We start from the raw sequence: 19,054 nt of genomic DNA, 5'->3' as shown, positions 1-19,054 counted from the left end.
GCACCCTGGGGTGGGGTGGGGAATAAAATTCAGGTGCCCAGAGGGGTGTCCTAAAACAGGACATGTTTTTAGAGAGGAATTTTATTGTTTAGGAGAATGTTTTTCTAACCTAAAACCAAAACAGGTGTCAAGATCCTTAGCTAGAGAAACTGCCAAGAAAAGCTGAAAACACTCCGGGGAGATTAAATCAGGATCAGATTTCAGAGCCACGAAAAAGAGCCACACAACTCACTACACACAGTCCCTCACTCTGAATAATGCATCCAACAACACCGGTGCGTTTGGGTGCTGGCATTCCGGATTCCTTATGTTTTCACAGTTACAACTTAACATGGGTCCTTTAAGATGCTCCTTCAAAACTTTAAATTAAGTGTACGCATACACATATTTAAATATTTCTGAACAAATAAAACAACGAGTTAAAAACTACTCTAGTCAGCAGTACCTTGTACTCTCTACCGTTTTTCTATGTGAAAACTGAATTTAATCTACATGATGTAAAATTGTCTGAAAACTTATTTCACTTACTAATATTTAAAACCTTTTTCTCAGGTTAAAAGATTTTTTTAACCTACATAGGATATATAGTAAGAGATTCCAGAAAATGTAGACTTATCATCTAATTCACATAAGAATATAAAATCTAAAACACGGTTTATTTTTGTTTACCCTATGATTTCAATATGCAGCTGTTTCAGATTACACAGTTTCCTTTATCTTTGGTTTTTAGGTGCGATCTAATGGTTGTGCTGAAAGAAGAGTGTATTATTTTCAGTTGCTGAGTAACAAATTGCCCCCAAATTTAAACAAGAACATCAAACCCCTTAACCAGGTTGACCTTTATAGATCCAACGGCTGCAGAGTCCATGTTATTTTCAAGTACACATGAAATGCCCACCAAAAAGGCCATCAAATAAGTCCCAATATGGTTTTAAAATTCTCTTTAAAATCCTATGGCTGAACATCTACATCTCAATACTCTACCTACTGAAAATGTGAACTGCGTTTGGAGTGTGAACACTGATGGGGGTGCAGGGAGGAGTGTTACTTGTGCTCCATGAACCTGCCCGGAGCTAATACCACGTGGGCTGAAGAATAAAGTAGGATGGCGCCAACTGGGGGAAAACCACACTTGTGTTCAATCAGAAAGGAAACAGGTTTCATTATCTTGTAATAACCTGTAACGGAAAAGAATCTGAAAAAGAATATATGTATATGTATATAACGGAATCACTTTGCTGTACACCTGAGTCTAACATACGTTGTAAATCAACTACACTTCAATTGAAAGAAAGAAAGGAAGGAAGGAAACAGGAATGCTCACCACTGCTGCTGGGTGCAGAAGACACACCCAGGACCACTCAGCTTCCTCCACAGAAATCCAAGAGTCCAAAACAGGACGAATGAAAGAGCACATAAATCCCTAAAAGAAAATACTGTGCAGCTATGTCGGCATAGCTATGGTAAATGGATGTGGAAATGTATTTATAATCAACTCCAAAAAAGCAGGCTACTACTCAATCCTTTTTATTTAAGAGGAAAAAAGTGTGTGTCTGACTCTGAAGGAAAAAAGCGTCAGGATGCAAAGCCCACACAAATAACGGCAGTGATGAGCTTTAAGCAGCAAGGGGGTCACGGGTGACTATTTCCTTCTTTGTATGTTTCTTTTTCCTCATAAGAAGCTGTATTATTTTATAGAAGAAAAACAACCAAAAAAAGAAAAAGAAAAGGAAGAGGAAGAGGAAGGGAGAAGAGAAAATATTAAAAGATCAATACAACACACTAGCTCATCTCTCTCCAGCATTACGGCTGGGAAAGGGCAACCTGTTTAAACTCTTCATAAAGCTCTGGAGCTGAGCTGCACAATAAGATGACTATAATTTAAGTCTCTAGAGGATGCTCTTCATGTGGATTGCAGGAAAAGGATTTGAGAGCCACCCTATTCCTGGCTCACAGAAGAGCCTGACAAGGAGAACTGACCCCAGGAGAAACAGCAGCAAATCACAGGCAGGAAAGTTCTGCATTTTTGACACCACGTGCTCCCAGCCCACGGTAGCTGCAGGGAACAAACCCCACTACGGAAGAGGCTAGTGAATCAAACATCCGGGACGTTACACAATACCTGGTACCCTGGAATTTTTCCTTTTCCTTAAGATTTCGAGAAAACACGTAAGACATCGGCCGGTTCTGAGCCAGGCACTACACCGTCAGGAACGTAGGCGTGAATAAGCACAGCAGCCGCGCTCGCCCAGCCCACAGCTCCGGACGCAAGGGGCCAGCGTCTGGAGAGCTCCCGGGAGGAAGAGGAGTGGGCACTGGGCGATTTACCTTCCTCCACCCCATGCAGTCACCTCGCGGTTTAGCCCACCCTGCGCTATCACAGGCCGCGAGGAACAGGTGAGGATGTGGCCACCGGCCCTCCCGGCATCTCACAGCGGGTCGGATACGAGGGGGTGTGGCCACGGCCTGCTCAAGTTGGAGTCTAGCAATCAAGAATCCACTGACTCTTGTGCCAGAGCCCAACATCCTGCCACAGATTCCTAACACGTTCTGAGTCACTCCTCTGCCTCGTTCCCTCAAGGAGGACAGATAGGAGGGTGGATACAGGCCAGTGATGCCTCCGTCACAGCCAACAGTGAAGATGCTGCTGCAGTGTGACAGCACTCGAAGAGGAGCCACGGAGGAAAGGGCGGCTTCCTGAAAGCCAAGCCCACCAGGAGGATGCTGGGATGCAGCCGGGCCACGCCAGCTGCTGGGATGGGCCGCCACTGGGATCAGAACAGAGACCTTGTATGTCGCACGTGGAAACAGTGAGCATAATGACAGGCCTGAGTTGTCGGGAAAGATGTTACATTTGGTTAAAATAAGGGGGGGATGGCATGGAAACCTCTTAAAGATATTTCCACTTAAAACGCTGCAATTTTAAAAGTTCAAAACCTAGGATTATGTCCCAGCTATCAAGAAAATCATTATACCCTGGGAAGATTCATGATACTTATCATAAAACAAACATACCAGTATGAGTGGCCCAAATGTCCTTTAAAATACATGTGTCTGAAACAGGAAGGAAAGTGTTCCCCCCACCCATGCCCTCCCCCGCCTTCACAGAAGGCACTCAGAGCCGCTTTCCTGACTTGAACTCACTCTGTCTTTATCATCCGCCACATCACAGAGGATGTCGTCGAGATCGAGAATTCCTCCATCTCCATGCTCCAGTCGATGCACCTGTATCCAGTAGTTTGGATCCTGTATGAAAGAATAGACAGCAAGTTAGCATCACCAAAAGGGAACACAACAATTTACACGGGGATAACCTCCTGCCATGAAAAGGAATCGACCTCATCAAGAACATCCCAACTGACTGAAAAGTCAAGCGGCTGCCTATCTCTGGTTGAGTCAATTTTCTATTTTTTATGATGGAGTCACTCCTGCATGCACGTCCCTTTGGCTCAGACGCCAATACACTATTGTAATAGGAACTGCAGAAACGAGCAAAACTCACTGCACACGGAATATTAATTCCTCTGAAGTATGCTGGGTTTCCCATGGTCCGATATGAAATACTTATTAATCCTCCCAATCCAATTTACTGAGATATTCTAATAAGCAAGCAACGTATACTGTGTGCCTGAAAAGCTCATGTCACAGCTTATCTGAAGAAAAGGAGGTTGCCTGCCTCGGTGGCTCAAAGTAACCCCTACAAACAGGTCTAAATATACGGACACAGAAGAACGTTAAGACCACAAGTGAACGAAGCAAGCTCAGAACAGCATGTGTGCTTGAGTCTATTTCTGTAAAGACAAAGTTACATACACTTGTACGTGCGCATACAGCAATGTCTCCAAAGATGCACATCAAAATTTGCAACGTTTATCCCTGGGGGTGGGACTGGGGGAGAAGGAAGAAAAAGGACTTCATTTTAAGTGTTACACACTTCTACCTGGGGTGTGTGGGTGTGTGTGCACGTTCATGCATGTGCACACACATATATACACACACATACATATACACACAATGTAACAAAATCAAGCTCTAAAGTTATGTGAAGAGAGAACATAGTTGTTCTTAAACTTCTATAATCATTCTCTTGTGTACTTAAATGAAAATATACTAAACTATACCTTTTGCCGTTAGCTACTAAATCATCCACAGCACAGAATTACTAATAAAAAGTTCAATTCAAGGTAACAACTCCATCTTCCCAGCCTAACCAGTGATGTTTGGTACAGTTTTTTCTTAAAGGAAAGTCTGGGATGGAGGAGGCACAAGATTAATGAGAGTTAAAGTACAGATTCTGGATCCTACTCAGATCTACTGACTCTGACCTTCCACGGGTGGGGTCAGGCGATCCATACCCTTGAAGTCCTCCAAGGGCATCTTTAAGACAGCCATGACTAAGAATCACAAAAAATGGAACACATAAAAAATGCAGAATTATCAATCCCTGTCATTTCTAACCAGCACAGAAGGCAGTCCAGACCCTAATTCTCAAAGTTATTAAACATTATCATAAACACTACTATGCCAATAACCCAGAGTTCCTCTGTACCCTCATCTGTCTAGATTTCTTTAATAGATTCAGTGCTGAAATCAACTGTTCATCCAGAGCACGGAGAGTAAGCTTGTAGAAAACACGCACACTACACACACGCACACCACGCACCACGCACACACCACACACACATCACACACCACACACACCACACACACCACACACACCACACACACACATCACACACCACACACACACCACACACACCACACACACACCACACACACACCACACACACCACACACACCACACACCACACACACACCACACACACCACCACACACCACACACACCCCACCACACACCACCACACACCACACACACCACACACACAATCACACACACACCACACACACCACACACACACCACCACACACACCACACACACACCACCACACACCACACACACACATCACACACCACACACATCACACACCACACGCACACACCACACATCACACACACACCACACACACACATCACACACCACACACACCACCACACACACACACACACACACACACACACACACACCACACACACACCCTTGGCATCCCCTTCACTCACTGGTCCTTACTCTGCGTAATTCCCTGGTTACAATGTCATCCAGAGAGTTCTTAAGAAACCTGCTGCTGTGAGTCCAGCCAGGCTCCAGAATTTGTCGTTTCTGGAATTGTTGAGCTGTTGAAGAACAAAGTCCTGAAGCAAACTCTACTCCTACTCTTCTTTACCAAATGGTATTAACTCTCCAAGAGAAATGGGGAAGAATGAATAACCTGGGGGCGCATAAAGAGAAAGTCATCACCCCCAGCCACTTACCACTGATCCATCCTGCCCTCCGCTTCCCCCAAGCAAGCTGCAGGATGACCTAACCAACCTAACTATCAGCTTCCACTTCTAAAACAACTCTGTGCACACAGAAGCAGGCTGACCTCGAAAATGTAGCTTATAAAACACACTCTGAAAGCCTCTTAATCCTCTGCACTCTTTCCACATGAGATCACAACCTACTGCCTTTCTATAACACTTGGAGCTGCTCCTCTGACATAAAGTCCCTCCTCAAGATTTCCCAGCCTCTTAAATGAAAACCTGCTACGGTTCAGCCTCTCTCCCACCACTTCCCCTCTCACAGCCCGCACTGTGCCCTGTGGAACTGCACCCCTCCTCGCATGCCCAGTGCCTGGGGACCCACCTTACCCCCCAGGCTGACCATTCCCATCCATCAAGACTCCTCAGCCATCCTCTTCTCCAAGAGCTTCTCCTGACCGACCGGAACACCCCAAGGAAGGTTAGAGCTCTATCTCCAGCCTCACTGTTAATGTATCTAAAAACCATGAAGGTATGATGCAAACTAATATAGAGAGGATGGATAAACAATAAGGTCCAACTGTACAGCACAGGGAACCGTATTCAATATCCTATGATAAACCGTAATTGAAAAGAATATTTTTTAAAAAGAATGTATATATATATGTGTGTGTGTGTGTGTGTGTATGTAACTGAATCACTTTGCTGTACAGCAAAAATTAACACAACACAACTATACTTCAATAAAATTTTTTAAAAGCCGTAACAGTATGCAAAATAGTACTCAGATGTCAACTTTGAGCCTTTAAAAACTGTTAATACTGTATTTTTCCAAATGCTAAAATAATAGTACAAAATCTTCTGTTGACCATACTTTGCCCTCGAGCTACCACACCTCGACCCTCTTGACAGCAAAATTTTTTAAAGATCTGTCGTCTCAGATTCTTCTCCCATAACCCTGTTCCAATCAGGCTTCCTCCCCACCATGGTTCCAAAACTGTCTGTCAAGGTCACCAACAGCCTCCATGTTGCTAAAGGAGATCTCCAGACCCATCTTCCTTGGTCTATCAGCAGAATACGATGCCGCTGGTCACTCCCTCCTCCTTGAAACACTCTGCAAACCTGGCTCATCATCCTTCAACGATCTGATCAAGTCTAATTCTGAGATTCAGTTGTTGACTTCCGCCTCCAGAGGGGTCCTAATTCGACGGTCAGCTATGCCAAGTAGCCCTGACAACACCATATCAAGGCACTCATCAGGCCGGTGCTTATTAAACGTCACTCCATACCATGTGCTGAATGGAAAGGACCATTTGGAGGGAAGGCGCCAAGAGGGAATCATCAGTCATCTCAAGATGACTAAAAACTCAGATTTGAGCAGTGCACGTGAAAAAGACCTCCTCCCACAAGAGTACGAACACCAGGAGGGAGGCTTTTTGCCACTGAGAAGTACAACTCTTTGGAAGAGTAGTCTCTCAGGAGATTTTAACTGACAGCCTTCATGCACACGATTCTCTCTCGATACCCAGAGCACTCGCTGTGTTTTCAAGGAGCAGTCAAGTACCCGTGAGGGAAAACTTTTCTGAAAAATTTAGGCCATATTCGTTGATTCCACTTTGTGTCAGTCTACACTAAGTTTGAAAGAATAACGGAAATCACTGCTGTCCTGGCTGTAGAAACTTAGAAATGTACCTGAACAGAAAGCTGTGATAAGCCACTTTTAAAAATACCAAAAACATTGATTCTACAATCTGTAGACCTGTCATTGGGTTAAAAAACAAACACGACACAACACTCGATTTTTTTTAAAAAAGTTTCACTTATGGTATGTACATATAAAATAACCAAAGATTTAAACACTAATAATAAGTTTACAGTATGATGAACAAAAATCCATCACACATGAGCAAGAAATAAGAGACAAGGTTCATCCAACAAGTGGCTGGAGAGAGGGCTACCAAGAAGCAAATGTCCCCTCCAGACGAGGCTCCCCAGGATGGATCCAAGCCCAGAGAAGGAATTGGGAGGCAAAACCACACACAGAATCACTGCTTCTCCCCCAAGATGACTGGGAAAAAAGATGGAGGGAACATTTCTATGACCAGCTAGAATGAAAGCACAGAGATATGATAAGATCCAAGTTGCAAAGAATGCTGATACCCACCCTATCCCAGGACACAGGAAGAGAATACAGTGCAGGAAAAGTCCTAATGAAAGACTGACTCCTATCCAAATTTCAAGAAATCTCTCACACTCCATAAAGAGCATTGTCACACTGTACAACAAGATACTGAACTTTTGCGAGTGATGACCTGGGTAACAGACAAGCACTGCATATTTTATGCCTGTGCAAGTTTCAAGAAAAGCATCTACAAATAGAAACAGTACCCTACTCTTGCATTAACCATGGCGTACAGCAATGGTCTATATCCTGTCAAACCTTCAAGTGAGAATATACTTGTAAACGTTAAGACTAGAAACTTCATGTTGATCCAAAAGACTTGAGTATTTACTATGTGGGAAGCACTGACAATCATTACCTACTGTGAGAAATTAAAATTTATCAGATAAAACAAAGAGTTAAAAAGAGACAGACCATGAGTCATAGAAAACTAAACATAAAAATGCTGTGTGAGTTCAGAAGAGGAAAAGATTATGTTCACTGAAAAGATGTGGGAAAGGTTTGTGGTGAGGTTTTAGCAGAATCAGATGCCAGAAGAGGGAGGGTGGGAAGGAGGGAGGGAGGGAGGGAGGGAGGGAGGGAGGAAGGAAGGAAGGAAGGAACTTCCAAAAAGTAAAATACAAGTCACCACAACAAAGGGAAAAGGAATCAGAAATCAGAATGGGTTGGACCTTCTCAAGAGCAACACCAAAATCTAGATGATAATAGAATACTGACTGCAAACTTCCTAAGAGAAATGGTCTACAACATAGAATTCTAGACTTCAGCCAACAACTACCAGAGAAGTGTGAGTGAAGGTAGAAAAGGACATGTTTAGAAATGCAGTGTCTCTAAAAAACTACCCTCTCTGTACCTTTCTCAAGTGAACACTAGAGGATGAGCACCAACAAAACCCAAGACATAACCGTGAGTGAGGAAGGCATGGCAGGTGAAGCAGGGGGCAGACATAGGAGAGAACTGCCAGGGGGCGGTCCAGCCAGGAGTCATCCCCAAGACCAGGCCGGGAAAGGACCCGACGCAACTCAACACACCCAGATGCTACTTAACAGCTGGCAGAGCTGGGATGGAATTAGCTGCAAATTCATAGAAGACCAACCAAATGGAAAAAAAAAAAGTTGTTCATTTCAGGGAAAACACAAAACTTGTGAAGGAAAGAAAGAGTAATCGAGGTATCTTTCATACATGGTTCAGCTATGAGAAGCTTTTAATACGGAAAATAGTGTGAACGTCAAGTATTTAATCAAAATTATAACTACTTTGGGGGGAAAGAGGTCTAAAAAGTGTGTGTGTGTGTGTGTGTGTGTGTGTGAGAGAGAGAGAGAGAGAGAGAGAGAGAGAGTCAAAGCACGCCTGGGGCAGTGAAACAGGGTTAAATCTTCCACATTGAGTCAAAAGACAGATGACATCCCCACCCCCGGCCCTGCAAAAAAAAGAACCGACGTAAGCACTCACACAGAAATATGGAGGAGAATATGGAAAGGATCAGGTACAAGAGTTGGAAACGGCAACATATGTAGGAGGTACTGCTCTTTTTCATGAGAATCCTGGTAGAACTATCTCACTCTGCACATCTATAATGTTCAGAAGCAAAAAGACGAGGAACCGTTTGAAAAATGCCTTAAAATAACGTGCGTAGCACACGGCTTCAAGGTTAGCAACCGTCCATCCCATGAGCCGAGGATAACTGTGTCTCGGGACAAATGAAGTCATTGGTAATGACATCACACTTATTGACAGAAAGCACTTCCTCGTTCAAGTCACTAGAAGAGCACAATCGAGGATTGATGCCTCATGCTAGATACTCTTGGTTAAGTATCTCTCCAATGTACTTAAACCAAAAACAAGACATTTAAAATATGTTCCGAAGTTCTTTTCTTTTTTTTTTTAATGAATCATTGGTATTTCAAGACAGACGTGGTAGAGTCCTCCCGCAGTATCTGTAGGGGGGTTGGTTCCAGGACACCAAAATCCACAGGCGCTCAAGTCCCTTGTACAAAATGGTGCAGTGTTTGCATATAACCTACCACATCCCCCTGTCTACATCATCTCTAGATGATTTGTAATACTGAATACAATGTAAGTGCTATGTAAATAGCTGCCCGTGCAAGTGGTAAATTCAAGTTTTGCTTTAGGAACTTTCTGGGATTTTTTTAAATATTTTCAATTGAAATCTGTAGATAAGATTGAATCTGAGACGCAGAACCCACATATAATGGATACGGAGGGCCGACTATACGTGCGGTTTTGACCTTAGCTACTTTAATCATTTCCACTTCCAAAATGCCTATCAAGTATAAATTCAAACCACAGGACCCATTTCCAATTTTGCTGCAGTAACATTACACAGATTTTTTGCTGCCTTCTCAATAAAGGCAGAAAACATAGCTGCTGTTCAACACAGATCACCATTAAATACCAGCCAGTGCCTCGTGGTAAGTGCACTCCGCTGCCCCCCACTTTTCCACCCCAAACCACACCCAACACCCATGCCACCACCTCATCACCACAACACAACAGAGCAAACCACAAACCTGCTGCCTCCCTTGAAGAGTGGATGGCTTCATTTAATATGTCAATCAAAAACGAAAAAGGCAGCCTGAAACCAAAGGCGAATTCCAACTTCAAGGAAATAACATTCTGGCATTTTGCTGTATTAGAACCAGCACATAATCTCTCATAGGGTCGCATATTAGCCCAGTAATGGGGGAAAGCAGCCCATTCTTGACCTCTCTACCTGTGACATCACTTTCAGAACAACGTAGAGATCGCTTGAGCCATGGATGCTCCCCGATTCCGGCCCCACTCCACAGAAATCATGTACAAGAGATCACAGAGCTGGCTCTGAACGGAGTCAAGGCAAGAACGAGAATGCAGTAACCACCAGTTACATTTGCATCGCATTCATGTGCATTATCTAATGTGATGGGAGGGTTTATAATCCCTATTTTCAAATGAAAAAACTGAGACTCAGAGCGTGTAAGTTGCTGACAAGAAGTCAAAACTAATAAACTGCTGTCAGCCGGGACTCGGCTCTACGTCTGCCGACTCATTCCCAGCACTTTCTCAGACCCACACGGATGGTTTCCAACGACGGCATCACAGGCGCTCGTCTTCCTACAGCCCTTCCTCCCAATCTCTTCCCAACAGCACCATTTTTTAAATATTTTGCATAATGGGGAGGTCCATGAAATATTTATTTTAATAAAAAAGTTTTGCCTGTTTAAAAAATCAAGTCTGAAAAACCACTCACCTAAGTATTACACTACAGTTCTAACCTCATCCATGATTTGAAGCAGTAGCTCTCTAAGTGGGATTCCATCCCAGATCAGCATCACCTGAAAACTAATCAGAAGTTCCAAATCTCAGGCTCTATCCTGGTCCGACTGAATCGACATTTCTCAAGGCTGAAATGCTTTGTGTTTCTTCTATGTATCGTTATGTATTATGTTTCAGCTCATAAATACATGGGTTAACGCTTATCATGAACACTTTTTTTTTTTTTTTTTGCCGCTCCGCGCATCATGCGGGATCTTAGTTCCCCGACCAGGGATCGAACCTGTGCACCCTGCAATGGAAGCACAATGGAAGCACAGGTCCTGCACTGGACCGCCAGGGAAGTCCCATGAACACTTCTTAAATCAAACTGTTTGTTACTACATCTTAAAAACCGTCACCATGAATACATACACATATGTTTGACATTCCTGGGATGACCATATAGGTGGTTATACATATATTCGCAGTGTCAGATACAAATTCCGCAGTCAGTATGGGATACAAATTCTTTCTCCGAGTTGTTTCCCCTCTAAGCTCTTTGCAGAGAATTGCAAAATCCATATCTCTAGACCAGAGCCCTCCAGGCACACCAGCCTCAGACATCGACCTCTCTCACTGCATGCGACTTTGGGAGCTGTCTGAATTCCCCGGGGAGCTCGATTGCTTGCCAGGAAATTTTAATATCATGAATAAAAGCATGTCTGTTTGGGAACAGCTAATAACTGAACAACATTTTTATCAAGTCCCATTTTGATTCTAATTTATGAAGCTTATATTCCTTATCTTCCCCCTAAAAGCAACTTATTATCTTCATTTCTACTGGCAGCAACATCCTCCTCGGACTTAATCTAATCAAGCCATAAACCTAGCCTCTCTACAGGAAATACAGGGGATAGAGAATCAAGTCAAATGACACCACAAGGAAACAACTAGACAAGTCCAGAATATGAGACCTTTAATAACACAACTGCACTGATTTCTTTTAAAAAAAAATCCACGTTGCCTAATATCTGGATGCAATATATGATCCTAGAATGGATCCTGCATCTGGAGAGAAAATTTAATTAAAAAAAACAAAACAAAACAAAACAGTGCTGGGACAATTGAAGAATCTGTCATATCATGTGACAGAATTGACAATTGGAAAATTTCCTGGATTTGAGCAGTAAAGAGTAATTATATAAAGGAATATTCTTGTTTTTAGGGGACATGTGAGGTAGTTAGGGGTGAGTTGCAGGGAGGGAGAATTTGGTACTATGCATCAATACGCTTAAAATTGAACATACCCATTAACCCAGGAATTGAAAATGTCTGTCTACATGGTCAAGATGTATATATGAAATCAGATGTTTTAAGAAACAGTAATACAGAATAGGAAACCAGCCACATAACCAACAATTAGAAATTGGCTGAGCACATCCTATCAATGAAACACTAAACAGCAATGTAAATACTGTGCACAGAATATCATGGAAGGTATCATCTCATCTTTAGTCTGAAGACAGTGCAACCTGCAGACACGGACAAAAGGTACCAACGGCTACACACAGTTGGCAGCCCTTGTCTGTACCTTCTGGTTTTCCATAGCAAACATATATGTGCAATCTTATAACTGTATCACCTTAAATAACGAGTGAACACATCCCTTCCTTTCCCCTTCCTTCTCCTCCTGTTCTCAATAATGGAATCACCTGCTAACTCATTTCACTGGTTCCAGATCGCTCCCTTCCCAATCCTGTCCACATTCTGCAACCACCTCCATCTTCACAGAACACCTGTTTCATCGTGTCCCTGCCCCGTGATGAGTCACTTCCAGTGACTCACTACATCCTAAACGTTAAGACCCAACGTCCTTGGCCAAGCACTCAATGGTCTCTCCAGGCCCGCTTTTCCGGGCTCTCCATGGATCCCACCCCCAGCACTCGGAGCAGCGCCTGAGACAGCTGGTGCTCAGTAAACGCTAGTTCCTCCCACTCCACACATCTGCACGCTTTCACGCCCACAGCTCCAACGGCCCAGGCTGTCTGTGCCTCTCCTGATGGAGAACACAAGCACCTCCTGTGTGAAATGTGCTCCAACCCCAAGGTGTTCATCTAGACCACAAATTTGTCACTTAATAGCCTATCTCCTTGTACATGAGTGGTGTTTTGTTATCTCTAGAGAAGTTCCCGAAAGGCAGGGAGCATCTTCTGCTCTTTTTAGCACAGAACAATGAACAGAACACCATATTGTTGTATAAATAATGTGTAAAATATATATGAATAAAGTAATAACCCTATTGGGCAAAGAAAAAAATTTCAACAAGGCTTTCTCAGAGACTATAATCAACAAATGCAGGCTTGTGCTCCCCTAACTGCCAAGAGAAACCCCGTGGACACGGGTGCCTTGGCATGATCACACCCCCTTCACCCTGTATCCTCAGACCCCAGAGCTCACTCAAGAACCGCAGTGTGACTATCCCGGCTGACATTCCTGACGACGTGAGCTATGGGGAAAGAAACCTTTCAGATGCTCTACCCTTCCAATGTAAAGGAACCCAATCTCCAGCAGAAACACCTTCATGCTCACCCACAGAGCTGCATCCCGAGCACCACCGCAGGTCTGGAAGACCAGGAAAAAGTGAGTTTACGCCTGGATAAACCTACCTACGACCCATGAAAGGGTGGGCCAGACAACAGCTCACCTGGACCAGCCAAGTTCTTCCTGCTCATGTCCCGGTGAGTGTCGGGATGCCCAAAGCAGGGTGTGGGCAGTACTGTCACCTGATGGGCCAGAGACACCGGAGAAGGGGTGTGAGGTAGCATATAAACCTGAGTCCCTAAAAACAATGTAGATCTACAGGATTCTGCGCCCAAACTCCAAGCCTCTCCTTCCAGGCATGGTGACCACCAGAGCTCTGAAGGTAGGTGCCTGCTCTGGGCCTCCCCTGGACCTCCCCATCCCTGCCCTGACTCCACAAAGGGCCAGCGGTGGGGCCACTCATGCACAGTGACTGTTTTCACGATACCCATTCGTGGGAAATGCTTTCAACTCCATGTGCAGATGTGAGGACAGGGGAGCATGAAACCTAACCTGAGATCGTCACACGTGTAATTACAGGTGAAGAGGAAAGGGAGTTTCAGCTCATGACGCCGACTAATAAAATCCTGCTATGCTCTTTCTGACACACTGCCTCTTGCACGAGGATCAAACAGATTCGTCAAGGGGACAAATGTGGAAGGGAAAATTTGATCAAGATAGAGTCCTTTCTTCTTTTTTTTTTTTTGCTTAAAAAAAGGGCTTCCCTGGTGGTGCAGTGGTTAAGAATCCATCTGCAAATGCAGGGGACACGGGTTTGAGCCCTGGTCCGGGAAGTTCCCACATGCCGCGGAGCAACTAAGCCCGCGAGCCACAACTACTGAGCCCGCGAGCCACAACTACTGAGCCCGCATGCCACAACTACTGAAGCCCGCATGCTCTAGGGCCTATGCTCTGCAATAAGAGAAGCCACCGCAATGAGAAGCCCGCACACCGCAACGACGAGTAGCCCCCGCTCACCACAACTAGGGAAAGCCGGCGCGCAGCAACGAAGACCGAACGCAGCCAAAAATAAATAAATTTAAATAAATAATTTTTTTTAAAGAATGGGAAAAAAATGAAAAATATATCACCCACCAATTAACAGACTCGACTAACTTCAGTATGAGGAAGTAATGCTTTACCCCATGCTACCTATAAAGACACACTGATTTAAGAAGCGTTTCATTCCAGCCATGCACATGGCAGTGCTGGATTCCAAGCGGCAGAAAAATACGACCCATAACCATTAAAACCAGGCCTCGGTCCCCTCAGGGCAGGGAGCCACCCTTCAGCCTCAGCGGCCCACGGCACCTGTGCAGTTCAGGCAATATCTGAGATCTTTTAAAGCGAACTAAAATGCTGAATGTTTTTCTAGTGTTTATAAAGAAATAACCAACCTAAGAGATTCTTAGGGCTTTCACCCAGCCTAACAGAAGAAAACTCTCCCCTCTCCTATTTACTCTCCAACCAGCCAACAAGAGAGGCTGACTCAAACCAACAGGAATTTCTCTGACCTGGAAAGAAAGCCTCCCTGAAACATGAGAAACTCTAAATAGCTCAGAATTCTAAAACGAACCAACCATATCTGACCCCAAAGCAGCTCTCCACTGCCCCCTCATATTACTTAATCCAAAAACCGCCTCCCAGTTTTTCTTTAAAGAAGTTATCTCAAATTGCTTAAAACTCCACAATTAATTCCTTACACCTGGCAGTACCCGACCAGGCTGAATCAGAATAAATACTCCTGAACTAACAGAGGAGATGGTGAGGAAACGGTGGGTTTTGATGGAGAACTTGCACCTACCTGGGGTCTCCTCGTTGGAAGCCTGGGCACGCAGCCGTCCAGCCGCACTCTGTGGCCCCTACACCTAAATCCAGCACAGTCCCCCGCCGCGAGGGGTCCGGGGCGGGGAGGGCCGCGGCACCAGCACCTCGCACGCCTGGCCCCGAGGAGGGACGGGCGGTGCTCAGAGCGCGGCTCAGACCGCCGGCCCTCGGGAGGGAAGGAGGAGGGGCCTGACCCAGTGTCTGCGGCGACCGCCGAGGCCGGAGGTGGGAGTCCTCCTCCCGCCAGGCCGCGGCCACCATGGATCCAGGGAGGGAGCAGTGATGGTGTCGTCGACAGATGGGCCAGAGCCGGGGAGTCCTCCCGAGTCTTATGACCACGGACATCTCTGCAGGCGAGGAACACGCGCCAGCTTTCGGGATGATTTTCAGGAGGGAGACGAGCGACAGACAAAGGGCACACAGGCCCCGCATACACCCAGATCCAGGCCGGTGGGTCCGCGGGATCTCCTTGCCGCTCAGCTTGCTGTGACTCGTTTGGACCCTCCTGGAAAGCCAGCCCCACCTCTTCCCCTGTGGAAAGCTTTACCCAAATGCCACTTGCCGCTAACCTCTACCTCTCCCCAGCGTCGGCCTTCCATCCCGCTTCACGCTTTGTCCTGTCTCTCCACAGCACGCACACCCACGTCTCGAAGGCGTGCACGCTTTACAGTTATCCCCGCTAAGGAGCCCGCGGACCTGATTCACGCCCTCGCACACCTGCGGAGCATCCGCGCTACGGCAGGCCCTGGACAGACGCAGGGTTTATGGCAGCAAACGGTCCCTGCCCCCTGGAGTCGCTAGCGGACGAAACAACAGGGACTCTCGCTTCAACACGGCCACAAAGCCCAAAACTCATCGACACGCTACTGGTGATCTCAAACCAAAGATCAGTTTGTACTCCTTTACAAACTCATTTGTTTCAAAATGCGTTGGCGCTTAGATTTTTCCTGAAAATCCCTAGTGCGACTCATAAAGTCATCTGGGTTTATCTGGTCAATTTCAAGTACATTTGAAATGCGGGAATTTTAAAGGAAGGGCTCCAAGACACTTTATGAAATAACGTAAAGGAGATGATGCAGGTTAATACCGTATAATTTCTTAATCCCTTAGATACATGCTTAGTTCGCTGTCCTTGTAATATTTTCCCATATGAGGTATTTGAAATTTAGGTTAACGGTGCCTTCAAAATTTATTGCTTCTGAGAAATTATGGTGCACAGTATCTCAGAAACAAACAAACAAACGAACCAAAACACACTGAGCAGCACAGTCGAAGCACTGAAACAGAAAACATAGCCAGCCCAAACCCAGCCAGCCTGTACTAACCCTGTTCTGCCGCATTACTTTAAAGTTTCCGATAAAAACCATGCATGGAAGCAGAGAAGCAAATTAGCTGTATGGGAACTCAGGGAAAACCTAACTACACAACTAGTGATTCAAGGGTGAAACGGACTAACCTCAAATAACAATAGAACTTGTAACTATAAACTTATCAGACAGGGTGGGGGACAGCAAAACAGAAGTAAAGCTGGTCTGTGAAGCTTTGAACATGCACACATAGAGTGGGTGGGGCAAGGAAGCCTGGCTTTAACGACAGAGGCTCCAGTGGGCGCATAGCCCGTTCATCAGTCAGTAGCCACGAAAAAGGGCAGCGAAAGGACCCCACGGGCCGACGCGGCACAATCATTTCCTCCTTGCAAACACCTGAGGCCGTGTGTGTCTCAATGAAGGGGGTGGGCCACCTCTGAGGTTCGTTCACACATTGCTCGAGCAGTCACAAAAATTCAACACACTCCAGGCCGCTCTCCTTCTCAAACTGGAAGGAAGATAAGCATTTCCACAACCACCATAATGCAATCTTGAGAGCAACTTGTGATGCAAAATTAAAACTACCTGACCTCCCCTACAACATTCTCTGTTGACACACGTTTACAAACATGTGTCTTTGCAGCAGCAGCGTTCTGAGCTCTGTTGATCCCATCCACCTTTCCAAACCCAGGGAGAGCAGGAAGCAAGGCCACGGGCCCGTCCAGATTACTGGAAGATTCCTGCCAGCAGGAACAGTCGAGGATATGGAAGAACATCCATCCACGTGGAGGCTCCCAATGACTGAAAACACTGTACACTTACTACCCAGTTTAACAGCTGCAGATAACAGGGTGGCATGTTACACACCACCAGATGATGAAGATCTTAACGCTCGGTCTGAAAGTAGTACTTGTGTTTTAGGACAAAGCAGGTACTGCCAGGTCTATGTAAGGCCCCTGTTCTCCAAGACTTTCAAATCAACTTTGGGAGGCAAGCCATAGGTATGTGGAAAGTTCACTAACAATATCCAGTTATCAAAATTAAATGCCAACCAAGTGGTACAGGAATTACAAAAACTCAGAAAACACCAAAGACAAAGAACACTTCATGAAGGAATTATGTGTCACCTCAAATGGGGGACATCTCTTAGGACAAAGGTGGAGGCCAAGACATACATGGCATGTTTGAATAGCGGGGAATAAAGCCCAGACTCAACACACACCATCAGCACTTGTCTCCTACTTGACTTTTTCTCCCTCCCCAGGACCGGGCTGTGCTGAGCTGAGCTGCACACACAGGACCCCCGGGGGCCAGGCTACAGAAGAGTCTCTCTAAACTCAGAAGAGGCTCTCTAAACCCAAGTGGGAATCGCTGACACTCAAGCCCTAATCCAGATGTCATCTAGAGCTTCATGTTTGCTCTAAACAACTATTTAAACAAGCTAAGATGTCACCCACAGAAGCAGCACATGTGAACCCGCAATCTGAGATCTGACAAGCATTTCCAAAGACCCCAAATCATTTTTTTAATTCCAAAATTTTAAAGCTTATGGGATTATTTTGGGACTACATTCTCCCCCCACCCCCACCCCCAATCCCTCCTTCCTCTTTTTGAAGTTAAATCCTATCTAGGTGAAACTCCCATCCCTCAAATGTGTTTAACAATAACAGGTCCTTAAAACACCCCCTCCGAGCACAGCAGCAGCGCTTCCTGTTTATCAAAGGACGAAAGTAAATAGCAGGTCAACAAGACTGGACAAGGAAAACAGAAAACCCGTCTGACCTGTGCTGTGTGAGCAAGAGAAGCGGCCCCTGCACCCGTGGCATCAGGCGTGTCCAGCCCGGCCCTCTGACCTCCTCCTGCTACAAAGATACCGCCCTGCTCACGTCACAGCAGAGCCATGAATAGCACAAACTGACTGAATTAGCATAACACCAGCGCATCCGCATATGTGAACACTAGGGCCCATTCTTCCTGAAAATCTATGGTGTCCGAACAAGAGGCAAAGCCCATCTGGCCTTGGTGAGTGTTTGTTTTGACACAAAGCCTCTGTGTGGGCCTGTCCTACAGTCACATGACATTCCTGCAAAAACTTGTCTCTGTTCTGGATGGACCCACACACTAGGGGACTGGCACCAAAATTTCAGCTTGTGGTGCAAGGCATGTTGGGAAACAATTGCTCCCACAAGTGAATGTAAATAGAGTGTAGACGACTGACACTCAATTTTTCTTTCTTTTTTTTCTTCCTTCCTTCCTTTTCTTTAAAAAAAAAAACAGAAAAGCTGCCTTTGAAATGATGCCATTTTGTACCATGTCAAGACTTCTTCTCAACTCATCTAAAATAAAACCTATAGATACACGAATATATACCACTAAAGTCCTTAAAATGTGCCCAGTTATTTAGGAAGGCAAAATCCATCATAATTTAAATAAAATAATCTGCCTTTAAGGACTGTCACTCTCATTTAATGAGAAGTCACAATGTTATGAACTAAGAAGATAGAACTTTTCAGACTAATTAGAGGGCTTTTGATACAACTTTGG

At 45.1% G+C, this 19,054-nt stretch overlaps 1 protein-coding gene across 23 annotated transcripts in view; it reads right to left on the bottom strand.

Moving 5' to 3' along the window:
- Positions 1 to 19,054, bottom strand: part of PARD3 (par-3 family cell polarity regulator) — a 727,131-nt gene that overhangs the window by 615,718 nt on the left and 92,359 nt on the right. For 22 of the 23 annotated variants that reach the window (XM_067702290.1, XM_067702246.1, XM_067702315.1 and 19 more), the window contains exon 2: positions 3,145 to 3,246. In XM_067702290.1, the coding sequence (XP_067558391.1) occupies positions 3,145 to 3,246 (102 nt within the window). Of the gene's footprint in view, positions 1 to 3,144; positions 3,247 to 18,292; positions 18,347 to 19,054 lie in introns of those variants that run through there. The other variant, XM_067702366.1, reaches the window with a different exon arrangement.

The sequence above is a fragment of the Pseudorca crassidens genome, chromosome 1 (assembly GCF_039906515.1).
Source record: "Pseudorca crassidens isolate mPseCra1 chromosome 1, mPseCra1.hap1, whole genome shotgun sequence".
NCBI lineage: Eukaryota > Metazoa > Chordata > Mammalia > Artiodactyla > Delphinidae > Pseudorca > Pseudorca crassidens.
This window is presented reverse-complemented; position numbering and strand designations above follow the sequence as displayed.